This window comes from Eptatretus burgeri, chromosome 8 (assembly GCF_056783735.1).
Source record: "Eptatretus burgeri isolate ZD-2024b chromosome 8, Ebu_testis_v1, whole genome shotgun sequence".
NCBI classification, from domain to species: Eukaryota; Metazoa; Chordata; class Myxini; order Myxiniformes; family Myxinidae; genus Eptatretus; species Eptatretus burgeri.
In genome coordinates, this window is record NC_140968.1 from 102,440,470 (window position 1) to 102,457,174 (window position 16,705).

Below are 16,705 nucleotides of genomic sequence, written 5' to 3' on the forward strand. Positions count from 1 at the left end.
TAGGTCGGGTTACCGGAAACTCAACATTTTTTCTTTTTAGGCCCAATAGGGGACTCACCCGGTTTTGACTGTTTTTACGTTAGAATATCAATTGTTGTAGAAGTGAGAAACATGGATAATAAGAGGTGATACATGGAAATGAATGCAAAGGATCATCTATCGAATACATACACTGCATATTTATCCACATGTATTACAATACACTTAACGAAACAGATACTTTGAAATAACTATCATTATATTATAGATGCACTCTTTTAACCCTGAGGAGCCACAACCACAGCAATATAAAACTTTTAAAATCTTGCTCTGTAAAGGGCAATATTTAGTTGGAAACCATGACTGAGAACAAAATATCAACCTTCATAGTATCATGGCCCCGGAGTCATGGGGGAACCATGAGGGAGGGGCTGTCCCTGGTTCCTCTCCGGCCTCACCGGGAATCGCAGGCCGTCGCACACGAATAACTTCGTGTCGCGGCGGGTCGTTAATCGACTGTGAAGGCCAATAACTTGACCTCCGTCTGACAACCATTTACTTCGGAACATATGATCGCTTTATCGGGGAATCACGCCCTCGATGCGTACTTGCATTATTCAAGTACTTTCTGTATCAGGTGCAGCCAAGTCGTGCTGCCAAGTACGCATTGGCTAAATATTGGATTTTGGGATATAACGTCCTGGCTCAGCTAAGGTGCGGACCATGCTAGAACAATGGAGGAAAAGACAAAAATGAGCTGGGTACATTTCTAACAGGCACATATTTTTAACAAAAGTGAGAAAAATTATGTGGTACAGTTGGGATTTATTGCAAATGTACAGCGTGGAAAGCAAGGAATTTGTGGGGTGCAGCAAAATAATGTAATATTTACAAAAGAAGAAGACACAGCAAAGTTATCCTGAATATTCTAAAACGGTTTTAACTTCTGCTATGACAGGCTTCATCACACACACACACAACCCTGAGGAAAATTAGAGATAGCCCAGAGAGAGAAGAAGCAGTTGAGGATTAGCGACCTTTCAATACCTGGTGCGGTCGGCGGACCTGCGCAACCCAAAACGCTTATTAAAGGGGAGGAGGGAGAAATAGTGAGGGTGTCTAGGGTGTGGGATTGAGAAGTGTGAGTATAATGCAACATGGGGTGCAGCATGGTGTAAGAGGAAGAATGTGAGGTTCAGATCAGTACAGTTCACTCTTGAATTCGTCTCTGAAAAAAATCTTTCTTGGTCAGGCTTGTCCATGTCAATTGCCATGTGCGTCGACATCAGGCGAGAGATGGATGGTGGAGATATGCTGCATAAGAGAAAAGACCCTATCATAATAGTGTGAGAATCTGTATGTGTAAGTGTTGCTGCGGGATTGAGCCTAACTGAGTGTCAATAGCATGAGAGCAGCTCTGGCTTGTAGTCGTAACTCGTGATCCCACGCTTGATCATGCTGACTCACGGCACCCCTCTCTCAGCGCTAATGGTTGCCCTCCTCGTGCCGCCTGTTTCCCCGCAAGGACCGATGTCCACCGCAGTCTCTTGTCTGGCGAGTTCTGGTGTCTGGCGAGTCTGACGATCTCTCCCCTGGTGAGTTCTGACTCCTGGCGATTCTGCCGAGTTCTCCTGAACTGAGCTGCATTTGTTCTTTTTATGAGTCCCAGGCGAGGGGAGGGGCCAAGAATCGGATCAAACAGAGCTGTTCGTAAATTCAAGCTTCCCCATTGGTCCATAGCGGTCATAGCCACGCCCCACCAGGCCCCAAACGCGAAAAATGGCTCAGTCGCTCATCGACGTGGCCATGCGTCGGAGATCCGATGTTAACATGGGGTCATGGCTTTCGGAAGTGCTCTCTGACCCTGAACATACGCTGGCCTCCATTCAAACGTGGGATTTTAGGGAAATCCCTGTGTTACCCGTATATCCTCAAACGAGGTCCAACACACATTTGCGCTTCGAGTTATGCCCTGTAATAACCCGACCCTTGTCTCGTCAGCGTCCCTCGAGGCTACGGTGAATGTTCGACGAAAATATGGCAGTTGCGCTGGTTTTAGCGAAGTCACAGTACGTTGCGTTGTTTGTAGTGAAGAGATTGTAATGTGGCATTGTGGTAACGAGGTGAAGTTGCTTGTAACGATGGCGTCCCAGCGGGGAGGGATAGGTTTGTCCCTAACGGGCACGTTTGTAATAAAAATGTAAACATAAGTTGTTGTGGCTATTTTTGGTAGTCGTGTGAAGTGGTGGTGGTGAGCGTGGTACAGTATAGTGAGCTGAATGAAGGTGCGAGGTGAGATGGCAGTTGAGAATTGGCACGCACTTTTGAATCGAGGTGGCGTGCATATGCAAATGAACCTTGATCTGCTCACTTGTGTCCTTCTGGTCTACGTGCATGCTTGCTTGTGTGTTTCGAGTGAGAGGGGGCAAAAGTGGAAGAAGAAGCGCAAATATCGAAGATTGAAGATCTAACTGAAAGAGCCCTATGCAACGCATCTTTCCCATTTATCCACTGGACTCATGGAAAGGTCTAACTAAACACATACAATTGAAATAACTACCTTGGGATCTCTGTACGTTGTGTGCCATTGCCTCGGCGGCGTGTGGTTTTATAGAACCGCAATAATAGAATGCCAGTTATTCCCTCACGGGATTTTCGGAAATGTTTCAGATTTCTCGGAAGTGAGCACATTCATTCTTATCAGAGTGGGTATGTGCATTAATATAATATATACGGTCCTGCACTCAAGTTTGAATTGGTTCCTTCATCATTCCTTCATTTGAATCATTTCCTTCACCATTCCTTCGTTTGAATCGGTGTCGTACTTTCCCCTCATCATCATGAGCATAATGGTACCACTACGGCACAGTGGTTGGAATCGCAGAACACACCCTCATGTTTACCTTCCTGATATACGCTCTCATACCAAAGCAGACTGGCTTCAATCATGCTGGGCCATGTGAGAGTTGATCATTTTGGAGGCAGCACTTGGGATTGACATGGTTCATTTACTTCCTTGCCAAGCATCTATTATTCATGCCAACGGTTCAGGTTTACTAATACTCCAGCAAATGCAACCTATCGCTTCGCTTGCGGGAATATTAATGGGGGAGAAGAGGAGGGGAAGGAGAGAGAGAGACAGAGAGACAGACACGATTGAGAGGAGAGGAAGAGTGAGGAAGGGGAGGGGTGGGGAGAGCGATGCCTCACCAAATGTCACTATACACTCCGGTAAGGGGGGGTGGGGGTGGGAGTGAGGATGATGGTAGAATGAGGAAGGGGGGTGTTAGGAGGGGGTAAGTGTGAGCGGAGGGGCTCTCAACTTGCGTTTGGTAGTGGGACTTGTGGAGAAAGATAGGGGGAGGGGAGGTTTGTACAGTATTGAATGAAAAGCTGTACGTTAAAACAGCATGTTAATGCAGCACGCGCAGACTGCTGGGAGATGTCCTTGGGAGGTGGAGAGGGGAGGAGGTTAGCATGAGGGGAGGTGTAGGTAAGACTTCGTGATGGCAAGGGAAGGTAAGGCTGCGTGAGGGGAGGGGAAGGCAGCGTGAGGGGAGGGGACGGCAGCGTGTGGGGAGGGGAAGGCAGCATGAGAGGAGGGGAAGGGAAGGCATTATGAGGAGCGGGGAAGGGAAGAGCGATAAAATGTGCCCAAACAGCAAAATTTCCTTTTAACCGTCGGGTTCTATCTAAAACCGGGTGGGAGCATTTCAAACATTAATGAATCACCCTGCCTGGGAAACACCGGGGTGACAGTTTATAGCTGGGTCAGGACTCAAACCCAGGCTAGACAGCTGAGAGCGAGTGTGCCTACTCTTGGCTATCATGCCATGATGTGGCGATTCATTGCTTTGTAACTGAAAACATTTTTCCTCATAATTGTCAAATTTATTTTGACTTCCTAATGCCGGAGATGTCCACATGGCCAACCACACCGCAGTATCGCCATGGAAGCTTGTGGAGATCGAAGCTTGAAGAGCGAGCGCTTCAAGCAAGCACTCTAACGACACAGTTGAAGAAACTTTGAAAAAGGAAATGTAAATTTTTAAAATCTGTACAGTATTTATCTATGCTGAAGGGACGGGTCATTCATGAAAGAAGATCGCATAAAAAGTAAAATAAAATCTGGCGTCTCCGGCCGTTTATAAGCATTGCAATGTATGCAGCAATTCGTAGGTATGATGATGAAACATTTGATGATATATGTGAGGATAGTGGAAAAACAAAACTTTATCGTTACGAAATCACTGTGGCCTGTTCCAACCCAAGGCATTGTTGAGCAGGCCAAAAACAATTGCGGCTTAAGACTCTTGCAAGCTGACAGATAACTAACCAAGATGGCGCTCTGCCATCTTTGTAAGGCTTATTTTGGTTTTTCGTAATGAGCACCCACGAAATTATCTTCAAAAGTGGTGTTTAAACAAATCCAAACGCCAAAGTTTCATTCATGCACCACCTTGGAGTTCCCTTGGTATGCATGGAAAGTTTGGGCCGCTTGGTTTCATGGTTTTGGAGTTATAGAGGAGATGGACGGACACACACTGACATTTATTATTATGGACTCGTGAGGTATGCTTGCACATTGTAAGGAATAATGAACCATGCTTCGTACATAGGTACATAATAAATATTATCAGTTGACCTCCCATTGTCCCGATTGTCTTGGGTCGCTCACCTGCAGTGAGCACAATGCTGCACTTATTTTTGGATACCTTCATTTACGGACGCTTTCCTACGGTTCTGTGATTTTCCCCAGTGTATCGGCTTCGATGTCCATCGGCACGCAAAATTTCAGCTTTCTACGTCACCCGGAAGGTACCGAACATTAATATTAGTCAGTCAGTCAGTGGTTAGAATGAGTTTTAGATGTTGGATGTTAGCCCTGTCACAGCATCCTTCATAAATCAACTCAACCAAAATTGACTAAATGGACTATGCAGCCAATATAATTATTTATTTATAGTGTTAAAATCAAGACCTCGTTGCCTCTACACGTGGTAAATCGTGGCAATAAAACTGCCTTGGGTTCATGCATTCTCCCTCTTGCTCATTGCTACACTTCTTAAGCCTCTCGTCACCTCTTTTAATCCACTCCACCATCCAATTGATTTTTATTTTTTTATATCGTCCAAGCACAGCATGGGGCATTAGTATCCATCAATTGCACTTTTCATGGATTACAATGATGTGAGAAGACGCATCAATGCAGTATACGTGATTTATACCTGTGGTCACGACATCATAATCTCAAAGTGTTTCGATGAGAAGAGCAGGGGCACCAAGCTGAACATGATGTTGCTTGTGTTGAGTATTCTGACAAACCATCTTTGTGTCCTGATGTTGGATCAATTGCGTAATATATTTATCCAACGTTTTATCGAAATGCCATCAGTGAAACCAAAAAACGATCCTCGTGGTTCAACAGTTGCCTCATCTGTTGGTTTAATGCTATTTGACATGCACCCTGTCGGTAGACGTCTCTGGTCTACTCCATTTCTATCATATCCGTGCTCTCCTGAAATGATTGCCAAATATGTATTGCTGTATTTCAGGAACAGATTGACGAAAAGCCAGAAACACCAAAAGAAGAACGAGAAGAGGAAAATACTATGGAAGGAGATTCCAAGAAACATGGATTTCTAATCCTCAGCAGAACTGACTCCACGATGGTACTATGCCTGTTTTCTTTGAGACCAATATCAGAATTTTATTTTTAAAATGGAATATGGCTGAATTAATGCTCGGTCAAGTGCTGGACCACTTGGTAAAATGAAGATGCAAGTGTTTGGATAATGAAATTTCCTCATTTATTGTGTGTTCTAATTGCTTACCACATTCAGCAGAACCGATGCTGTGTTGCATCTCTTACCTTTCCTTGTCGTGTCTTATCATTGTTAATCACGCATTACTGCTGTATTTGTAATCCTACCTGCCAACAATGAGTAGCATCACCTTGTGCTACAATGCCAATCTATTGGCAGAACAGTACGATTTTCCATTCCCATATGGTTTACATACATCATTCAATGTTGAGTGAAATCGTACACTCAAAACTGTTGATCATCAGTGGGGATGATCTGCAATGTGACTTGTAGGGAGTTCACCTTCACCAATATCAGTGCAAAACCGTGTTGGACATAAGGTTCTGATACCTTCCATTTCATCTCTGTTGTTGACCTGTTGTTGAAGTTCTTGTGTAACGAATGGGATTGTGTTTGGAATTTAGCAACCAGTGCCTCTTGTCGTTTCAGCCAAATTGTGACGTACCCCGGTTGATATGGTCTGCATCATGCTATGTCTCCGTAGATTCTGCAGACTGGGCAGGAAATAATGGAGCTGGATCACAGTGGCTTCAACACACAAGGCCCAACAGTTTACGCTGGAAACCTTGGTGGAAATCGATACATTCTGCAGGTGTCACCTATGGGAGTGCGCCTCATGCAAGGCAGTAAGTAACATAATATTGTAACCGCCGTATCTTTTTCAGATTAATTTCCTTGCATTGCTATTGATTTGCAACAAGACTGTGATCAACTAGAACGGAACTCGGTGGAGTGTGTACCTCTGCCAGGCTGACTAGTTTACGTTTTTTATCCCACCGATCGGTCGGCTGCATCCGAACCTTCACCAAAATTTAATCGGCTTGTTCTTTTTTTCTTTTTCTTTTTTTTTTGTATACCTTGTCGAGGCTCGTGTGAGAGCTAACACACAACGCACATCAAGGGGGCATGAGACAAGAGGGGCAGGAGTGGGAGGGACAAAACAGTGGGGAACAGACACATTAGGAGATCTGTGGAAGGGAGAGGGATGGGACGGAGAACATGGGGAATACAAGATGGATATTACATGGACTTTCAGGAAGGAAAGCAGGGAATTTGAAGGAGGTGGGCTAGGGTGGATTATCGGGGGGTAGAAAAGATCGAGGATTTGGATGGGGGATGATAAGAGGTGGTGGTGAACAGCTGTTTTGAAAGCCTTGAGGGAAGAATGGGAAAGAATAGAGTGAGGGAGTTTATTTCAAAGGTGGGAAAAAAGAGAAATGAAAAGTGAAGGTGAGAGTGATTCGTGATTTTGGTAGTTTTACCAGAAGGGGGTTGTTGGCTGACCTTGACCGGCCTGAGGAAATGTGGTGGGGACAAATCGCAGAGAGAGCGGGGGGGGGGGGGACAAGGCTGGAGAGGAGACGGTAGAAGACAGAAAGACCACTGACCAACCTGTGGTGATTGAGTGAGAGGCCCAAAGACTCGGCCTCATTGTGGGAGATGCCGATGATCCGAAATGCCCTGGGTTCTACAGCGTGAAGCCGAGAAAGGTGGGAGGCAGGAGCACCAGCCCAGAGGGGAGAGCAGTACTCCATCAGGCTACGGACAAAAGCTTTGTAAGTGGTCAGGAGGGCCAAGGAAAGACTTTGCACGACGGAGGATTCCCAGTCGGCGACTGACTTTGGAGGCGAGGTTTGAAATGTGGCTTTCCCAGGAAAGGTCATGGCAGATAGTGAGACCCAGAAGCTTGAAAGAAAGGACTTCTTCCAGAGGATTGTTGAGAAAGTGGATGGGTGGGTTTTCTAAACGGTCTTTTCGAAGAGACATTGTGAGAGTGTGAGATTTGTCCAGATTGAAAGACATATTCCACGTGTTGGACCAGTTTGTGATTTTATCCAGATCTGCAGTGAGCGAAGAAGCTGCTGCTTGCCGGTCTGAGGGATGACCGATGGTACGGCAGAGGGTGGAGTCATCAGCAAAGAGATAAAGAGGATTTTCCAGAGAGATGGAGAGATCATTGATGAAAACCAGAAAAAGAACAGCGCTCAAAACGCTGCCTTGAGGAACTCCAGCCTGGACAGGAAGAGGGAATGAAGGACCTCCATTTAGGGCCACACGTTGACTGCGACAGGAGAGGAAGTCTGCGAGCCATGAGTGGAGATGGACTTGCATACCATAGGAAGAGTTTGGTGAGCAGGGCAGGGTGCCATACCGTGTCAAAAGCACGTGATATGTCCAGGGATACGGCTCGGATTTCCTGTCTGCCATTGAGGACCTCCATCCATTGTTGGGAGAGCAGAAGCAGCATATCCAGGGTAGAGTGACCTGGTTTGAAACCAAATTGATGATCGGAAATCAAGCCATTGGAGAAGAGGAAGGATTTCATGTCTGAAGTGATGATGGATTCCATAACCTTGCTGATGATTGGGAGAAGGCTGATTGGTCTGTAGTTGCAGGGATCTGTTTTTGCACCTTTTTTGTGCAGGGCAGTGATGTTTGCAGATTTCCAAGCAGATGGCAGATGACCTTGAGCAAATGAGAGGGTGAATAGGACAGAGTGAGGGTGAGCAAGAGCAGAAGAGCAGGCTTTGAGGACACGTGGGCTGATGCCATCTGGACCGGCTGCAGAATCTGAGTCGAGGTTTGACAGCACACTCTCCACCTTGTCAGGAGAAAAGGACACAGAGCTCAGGGACAGTTGGGTGCGACTGGGTAAGGTGGTAGAGAAAGTGATGGGTTTTTCACACAAGATTTAGCTGCATACACCGAGTTTAGTCATTCAGCTTTTTCACGTGCGGTATCAGCAGTGCGGCCATTTGAGGTAAGGGAGGGGATGGAGGGGGAACATACACCAGAAACAGATTTGATTAGACGCCACCAGGATTTTGAGGAGGGAGAGAGGTTTGAGAGTTCAGACTTGAGATGAGAAAGATGTTGTTTTCTGGCTCTCCTGAGGGTAGATACACACTTGTTCTGAGCTTTATGGAAGGAACTGAGATTGCCCTCAGTTGGGTTTGCTTTCCATGAGGCAAAGGCAAGTTGTTGCAGGACAACTGCCTCGCCACAAGCTTCAGTAAACCAAGGGCAGGAGGAAGGGAAGGCCAACTGAAGATGAGAGGGGATAAATCTGTGCATGAGGGAGAGCAAGTTTCTAAGAAAGAATTCCCAGAATGAGTTGATGTTGGAAAAAGTAGCGATAGGAGATCAGTCTATAAGTTTGATGGCTGCTTGGAGACCTTGCCAGTCGGCTTGAGTGAAATGCCAGACTCGAGGGCGGTAAGGTGGTTCTCTGATAATAGCCAGAGAGATGTCCACTTTGACAAGGACGTGGTAAGAAGAACCGATTGGAGCGAAGGAAGAGCAGCAGATATTGTCAGGGAAATTTGTCAAAATCAGATCCAGAAGAGATGGAGTACCATTGGTTGAGATCCGGGTCGGGAAGTTGACCGATTGAGTCAGTCCCAATGAGTCACAGAAAGCTTTTGCTGAGGTGCCATGACAGGTGAGAGAGGTACCCACACCGAGCCAACTGGCATGATGACAATTGAAGTCACCACATATGAGGAAGAGAGAGTTTGGATGAGAAGATAGAATATGGTGCATGTTTTCGGATAGTGAGGTGTAGATGGAGTCATCACTGTTAGGTGGATGGTACAGTACACGTATAAACATGAAGTGGGAGTGGAGGGGAAGCAGTAACCAGAGGTATTCCTGGGGGTGTGGGGGAGTCGGAGCAGTGCATGGAGAGTGAGGAATAGAGTTTGATGAAGAGAGCAACTCCTCCACCAGGACGAGGCTCAGGTCTGTCATACCGAAGGAGGGAGTAACCACAGAGAGATACTTGGGAGTCAGACACGTCTTGGATGAGGAAAGTTTCTGTTCGGCAGATTATGTCTGGTTTGTCAGTGACAACCTGTATGGAAAGATCTGAAAGGTTTGAGCGAAGTCCCCGGATATTTGATGTCCACACTTTTAATGAAGAGGTAGGGGAGGAGGCTTTGGGTGTAGAGGGTGGGGGGAGGGGGAGGGTAGGACAAGGGATGAGGAGGGGATGTAAGGAGGGTTGTTAAAAGAGTGTGGGCGATTGCAGAATAGCCAGGGGAAGGGGCTGGATGAGGAGGAGAAAAGGCTCTGTGGTGCTGGGGGAGAGGGGGGACAAGAGAGGGGGAAGAAGGCAGTTGAGGATTTGAAGAGGTGGAGTGAAGAGATGTAGGTGAGAGGGCAGTGGAAGGAGGCTTGTCATATATCCAACCAATTCAGGGTGGTGGTGAGAGGGCTTGTCATATATCCAACTCATCAACTACGTTTTGTCATAACCTGTCCAAAACGTTTTGAAATATAATGCGATATATTGTTTTGGCCCTATCTCTCAATTATGAAGAATCGTTTTAGAAAATAAAAATAATTTTCATATCCAGATCTGGATGTTCACAAAAACAGAATAATTTTATCCTTGACACACACCCAACCTGTCCACCAAGTTTCAGCCGAATCTATGCATAACTTTTTTGAGATATCCTGCTCACAGACAGACAGACAAACAGACGTAGGTAATTGTTCACCGACATATTGCTGGAGTGGTGCTACGTCAGGAGATCGATTCATTAAGGTTGTTGATTGTCAATGCTAGTTAATTTGAGTGCCAACCCACGTTATCATAAGTCAGTTGATACCAGTCAGCTGATCACACAGCATAACACACCCGTCCATGCCGACGTGTGTGCACATTCGGATGTGGAGCATTCCTGTCACCTGATTTGTACGTTTCAATTTTATTGCTTAAATCACATATGGAAACTTGTCCTTGTATTTTTCAGTGCAAAGGATCAAACTATATATTCTTCATGATATATATTTTCGAAGTCAAATTGTTTCAGAACTTTGATTTTGACATTCACAGCACCATTCCCTTGCCTTGCTTTAAAGATGGATGTCTAATCAATTGGATCTGATTTTAGAAATTCCAAATTCGATCATGTGAGGCTTGCAGAAATGTTTTCTCTCCATACTGCGTGTGTATGCAGCACGACAGGTGCATCACATCCCACTCGATCTGGGTGCACCTGTGGTGCATTGCTCAGTGGCGGACCCTTATGCAATCATCCTGAGCTCTGAAGGTCACATGATGCAGCTTCAACTGCGTGAAGAGTCTGGGACCAGCTCTGCCTGGCTCAGTGTCACGAAACAGCCACTGCACAGCGTGAGTCATGGCACACAGACCTCACTGGGCTGAAACTTTGAATGTTAATATTTAATCAGAAATCAAAGTGGTGGTCTTCAACCAACAACAATACCTGATGGTGTTATTTAGCTTCTTAGGTAGTTGAAGTCGTTTTAAGAAGCCAATGTGAATCTCTCTCCGTTCATTTTGTTTTAGTGGGTTTTCCATTTCTTAATCATTCCTGCAGGAAAGATCATTGCCATCCAATCCTTCTCAATACATGTGCTTTGCTCATCCTTATCAATGTCATTATCCCCCTAAACACATACTATTGAAATGCTGTTGAATTATCTGTACTAGCATTGGCCCACTTTTGGTGGGCAATTCAGATGGTGGTAAGTTAAAGCAGGGAAGTGCTTTCAGCCCACTCATGTTTATCATGGTAATTGAGCTGGTAAACAGGAAGGTGAGTTTGAGGGGTAGTATGGAGAGGATGCTGGATGTGTATGATCTGGCTGTTGTGGTGGAGAGTGGGTGGGTAATGCAGGAAGTACTGAGTTGGTGGAAGGAGGCATTTGGGAAGCATGGGCTGAAGATGAGTGTGGAGAAGACTGAGGTGGTGTGGGTTGAGCAGTGGGAAAAGTAAATGAATATCAGGTTAGAGGGGAAGGAGATCAGACAGGGAAATAGGTTGGAGTATCTGGGAGGAACAGTGAACCAGGGATGGTACGTTCTAGGCAGCGGTGTGGAGGAGGATTCATGTGGGTGTGAATGTGTGGAGGAGGATGGAGGGAGTGATGGCAGACAGAAAGACATCAATAAAATTGAAAAGATTCTGATGTCATGTGTAACGCTGGCTTACCTTTAGGGTCTGGAGACGGTGGCACTGATAGAGAGACAACAACATCGGCTGCAGGTTTGCATGAACAACTGGGTCAGGAGGATTTCAGGAGTGAATAGGGTGGACAGAAGGAGGATGGATGAACTGATGGAGGAGATTGGTGAAATGCTAATTGAGATGGGCTGGACACTTGGTGCAGATGGGGGGAAGAGAGAACAGCAAAGAGAACGGATAGGTTGAGGGAGCAAGATTGGAGGAAAAGAGGTAGATCATGTTTGAGATGGGAGGATTGTGTGAGGAGGGATATCAGTGAGGTAGGGGTGGTTGGAGAGTGTAGAGTTGGCTGAGGACAGAGAGTGTTGGAGAAGAATCGTGGTCAAGGCAGGACAGAAGCATGGTGCCATTGGACCTCACCTCTTCTCAAGAGAAGAGGAGGAGAAGAAGAAGAATATTTTCCACAAAGTGATACCTTCTTCTGGAACACCCGATACACTTGAAAAAAAATTGGATATACTGTAACCAAATTTGGTGTTGCTCGCCAACACTAATGTTTTTGTGATGTAAAACGCCAACTGTCTCGTATTTTTCATGTGCACATGTGTGGAGCTGTGCGGATGTATTCTCCATTTTGTCTGCAACTCTGTCGTTTATTTTGCTGATTTTACTCCACCATGTGCAAAAACTACTGTTAGTATTGGAAACCAAAAACTACAAGGCTTGGTTTCCGTGCTGAGTGAAGATCAGATTTTAAAATCTTAAATTATGGAAACGGCAGCACAAGAAGGAACCTGTGTGAGAAGTACCGCACCTTTGGCTGCTCACCGCCACTGATCTGGCTTGGCGGCCAAGGACCAAGGGATAGCGGTGCAGCAGCAGGTATACGTGTAGATTCAATGAATCTAACCAGGCCAGCAATGCAGCCTTTGGACAAGTCGACGTCGGTTCAGCCTTTGAAAACTCGGTCCTCTTCGTATTACAGGTTTAAGACGATCAACACTTGGTCTACGAGCTGATTGATGATTATTTAAAGCAGACCATCTTCATACTATAGTCTATATGCCCACCACCAGTGTAAGTGATGGGCGTAGCCTAAGTGATGGCTAATTCTGATGGCTAAAAAGGCTAATTCTGACCAGTATAAACAACATGCTACTTCTCTGTTGTCTTGCATGCACTCCCTTTCCCTGCTTTTAGTCGTCCTTCTGACAAGTGGCGACGTGGAAACCAACCCGAGACCAAAACCTCCAAAATTTCCATGTGGCATATGTAATAGGGCCTGTACTAATTATAAAGGAGCTAAGGCGAGCATACAATGTGAATCATTTAACGTATGGCACCATGCAGATTGTGTTGGCATAGACAACATTCTCTTTTCCAACTTGGGGAGAAGTGATTACCCCTGAGAGTGCCTTAACTGTGGCTTACTAAATCCATCATCTCGGAGCAGCGATAGTGATACCTTCAGTTCTACCCATTTGAATGCTACTCGCACTTCAAGCAGATGCTCCACAAGTACTGACCCCCCAGGTCCACCACTATCCTCATCATCGCCATCTAAGCTACGTCCACGAGTTTTTGCATCAAACTTATCCACCCTGCTCATCAATTTCCAGAGCATTTATTCTAAATGGGAGGAGTTCTGGAGCTTAATTGAAGCAACCAAATCCGACATCGTCATGGGATGTGAGGTGCATGACAAGGCAAAATCTTTCCCCCAGGATATAATCTCTATAGAAAGGACAGAGAAGATAACTGTGGAAGTGTCTTATTGGGTATTACTCCCAGTCTTAACAGTCAACAGATACCAACTGACACTGAATTTGAGTTCATAGTAGTTTAAGTGAAGAATGGTAACCACAATATTGTAATTGCCTCCGTGTATCGACCACCGAGTAGTAACCGAAGCTACATGGATAACCTTAATTAAGCCATTAAGGATCTGTGTCACTCAAACTCACCTACAGTTGTATGGATTGGTGGAGACATTAATTTACCCAACATCACCTGGGAGTTGGAGCAGATTATCTTTCAACAATATAGACAGAACATCAGTGACTCTTACCTGCAAATTTTGCCCAGCTTGGGACTTGAGTAAATTGCGAATTTTCCCACTCGGAGATATAACATCTTGGATGTTATCGCAACAAATCACCCTTCTCTGGTCAAGGAATGTTGGCATGCCTGGCCTTAGTGATCATGATGTTGTGTTCTTGGAGATGAGTGCCTGAGCGTACAGACAGAAACCACTTCACCATAAAATTCTTCTTTGAAAACGAGCCAATTTGCTTTGAAAACCAGTCGTGAACATTCGGTCTGATGCCAAAACATGGGCGGATCAATTAGTTGACCATTACTCTTTCTGAAGCACCAGTGGAAGTTCTGGCTACTGAAACGCAGGCTCCACTAGAAAAAAATTGTTGAAGACAACGTACGCGCCAAATCCAGCTTATCCAGATTCACCCAATGTTGCTTTGACACATCAATTAAATGCCTGTGCCGAAAAGAAGGCTGGATGCCACAACAGAGTTAGAGACTAGTGTCGTTGCCACAACATCAATAAGGAAACACAGAAGATCTGTCACCGGACCGAAAACAAATACCTGTTTGACATCATCAGTAGTGAATCAGATGGCAATAAGAAGTTGGGAGTGTTGGTGAAATCTAAACACTGTAATCAAATGGGAGTTGCACTGCTGAAGGATGGAAATATTCTTCACTGTGATCCCAAGCATAAAGTTAACATCTTGAACAGGCAGTTCTCTTCAGCATTTCCTGATGACAGTGATTCATCACTACCTAATCTCGGCCCCAGCCTTCATCCAACCTTGGATGACATCACTGTCGGCTGTAAAGGAGTAACCAAGCTTCTCAAAAACCATAAACCACACAAAGCAGCTGGGCACAACAGAATCTCTGCGAAACTGCTGAAGGAAACGGCTGAAGAAGTCTCACCTGCAGTCACCTTGCTCTTCCAGACATCCTGGAATCAAGATCGTGTTCCATCTCCTTGGAAGAAAGCAACCATCATCCCTATCTTCAAGAAGGGCTGCCAATTATCTGCTTCAAATTATCTTTTTATCTCACTTACATCAGTCCTTGGCACAATGCATGACATGCTCACACAGCTTGCAATCATACATCATCTCATCGACCATCAGATACAAACAGACACACAGCATGGCTTTAGGAAATGTAGATCTTGCGATACGCAAGTGATCATCCATCATCATAGATAACTTTGCTGGAGGAATAGAAGAGAAGGGATAAATCGACCTCATCTTGCTGGACTTTGCGAAAGCCTTCGACAAGGTGTCCCACCGAAGACTTCTGTTGAAGGCAGAGTTCTACACACTTCGAGGCTACACTTTAGAGTGGATAAAAACCTTCCTCTATGACCGCACCCAGCAATTCTTGATTGACTGCCAACTTAGCTCTGAAGCCCAAGTAACGTCCGTAGTTCCTCAAGGTGGTGCGCTCGGCCCACTTCTTTTCCTGATCTTTATTAACGATCCACCAGATAGCATCTCAAGCTCCACACCACACGTCTTTGCAGACGACCTCATCCTCTACCAGCGTATTACATCTGCTCAGGACTGCACTTGTCTCCAAATGGATCTTGGCATGTTACAGGACTGGGAGAGGAAGTGGTTGATGGAGTTTCACCCATGTAAATGTCAGGTCATTCACATCACCAACAAGCAGAAGCCCATCCTCCAATCTTATAACGTTCATGATCACACTCTTGAAGATGTTAACTCAGCCAAATACCTTGGTATAACTCAGCCAAAGCTGAATTTCAACACCCACTTCGATGCAACTGTCAAGAAAGTTAACTCCACCAATATCTTCCTGAGACGAAACTTCAGCTGATGCAACCATATAATTAAGAAGACCATATTCATAACTTGCATCCGACCAATAGTGGAATATGCTGCAACAGCATGGGATCCTCACACTCGGTGTAACATCAACAAGCTCGAGATGGCCCAGCATAGAAGTCATCGGTATGTCACTGGTGACTACGGCCGTACCAGCAGTGTCACGGCCATGCTTGAAGAACTACGTTGGCCCACCTTGGAGAGTGGATGACTCCAAAGCTGTCTTGCCTTGATGTACGACTTTCGCTATGACCTGGTGTACATCAGGTGGAGTGCATACCTCACTGAAGCATCCACACGTACCAGAGGACATGAATCCTGCTTCATGATACAGAGCTGCAGTACTCAGGTCTATGCTTCATCCCCCCCCCCCACCCTCCACACCTGCAGGGATTGAAATCACTGGGCGAAGGACCCTGCCACTTCATCCTCCCTCGACGCTTTCAAAACCGCATTGCGGGTGCTAGCCAGATAAGGTTACACCTGCCCTTTATTTTTACTCGCAGACAGGTTGTATTTGCTCGTATTATCTATACTAATAAGTGTGTGTGTGTGTGTGTGTGTGTGTGTGTGTGTGTGTGTGTGTGTGTGTGTGTGTGTGTGTGTGTGTGTGTGTGTGTGTGTGTCCACAACTCCAAAACCTTGAAACTTTGCATGCATACTAAGGGGACTCCAAGGAAGTACATGAGTGAAAACTGGGTGTTTGGGTTAATTTCAAACACCACCTTTGAAGATACTTAATGGCCTTATTTAATTATATCCTTTATCAGCCACCTCACTCTCGATTGGATCTTAAGGTTTGTCCTGGGTTCGCTCGCTGGGGTCTGAAGCTGCCATGTGTTTTGGCCTGCTCAACCATGCCTTGACTTGGAACAGGCTGCAATGATTTCTTAACGACAAAGTTTTTTTTCACTTTCCTCACTCATGTTATCGAATGCATGTTCTTCATGTCTATGAATTGCTGGGTACATTCCAATGCTCATTAAAGCCCGGGGCCGCTAGCGTTCGTGGCTTTATTTCATTTCCGTACATGCCATAATCTCGAGAATCTGACTAAGCCGAATTACAAAATTGAAGCTCC

General features: G+C 45.5%; 1 protein-coding gene across 5 annotated transcripts in view; it reads left to right on the forward strand.

Moving 5' to 3' along the window:
- The window catches only part of CPSF1 (cleavage and polyadenylation specific factor 1), a 147,918-nt gene that overhangs the window by 71,375 nt on the left and 59,838 nt on the right, over window positions 1–16,705 (forward strand). For all 5 annotated transcript variants that reach the window (XM_085893332.1, XM_085893335.1, XM_085893336.1 and 2 more), the window contains 3 exons: window positions 5,535–5,651; window positions 6,289–6,430; window positions 10,769–10,944. In XM_085893332.1, coding sequence (XP_085749458.1) covers window positions 5,535–5,651; window positions 6,289–6,430; window positions 10,769–10,944 — 435 coding nt within the window. The remainder of the gene's footprint in view (window positions 1–5,534; window positions 5,652–6,288; window positions 6,431–10,768; window positions 10,945–16,705) is intronic.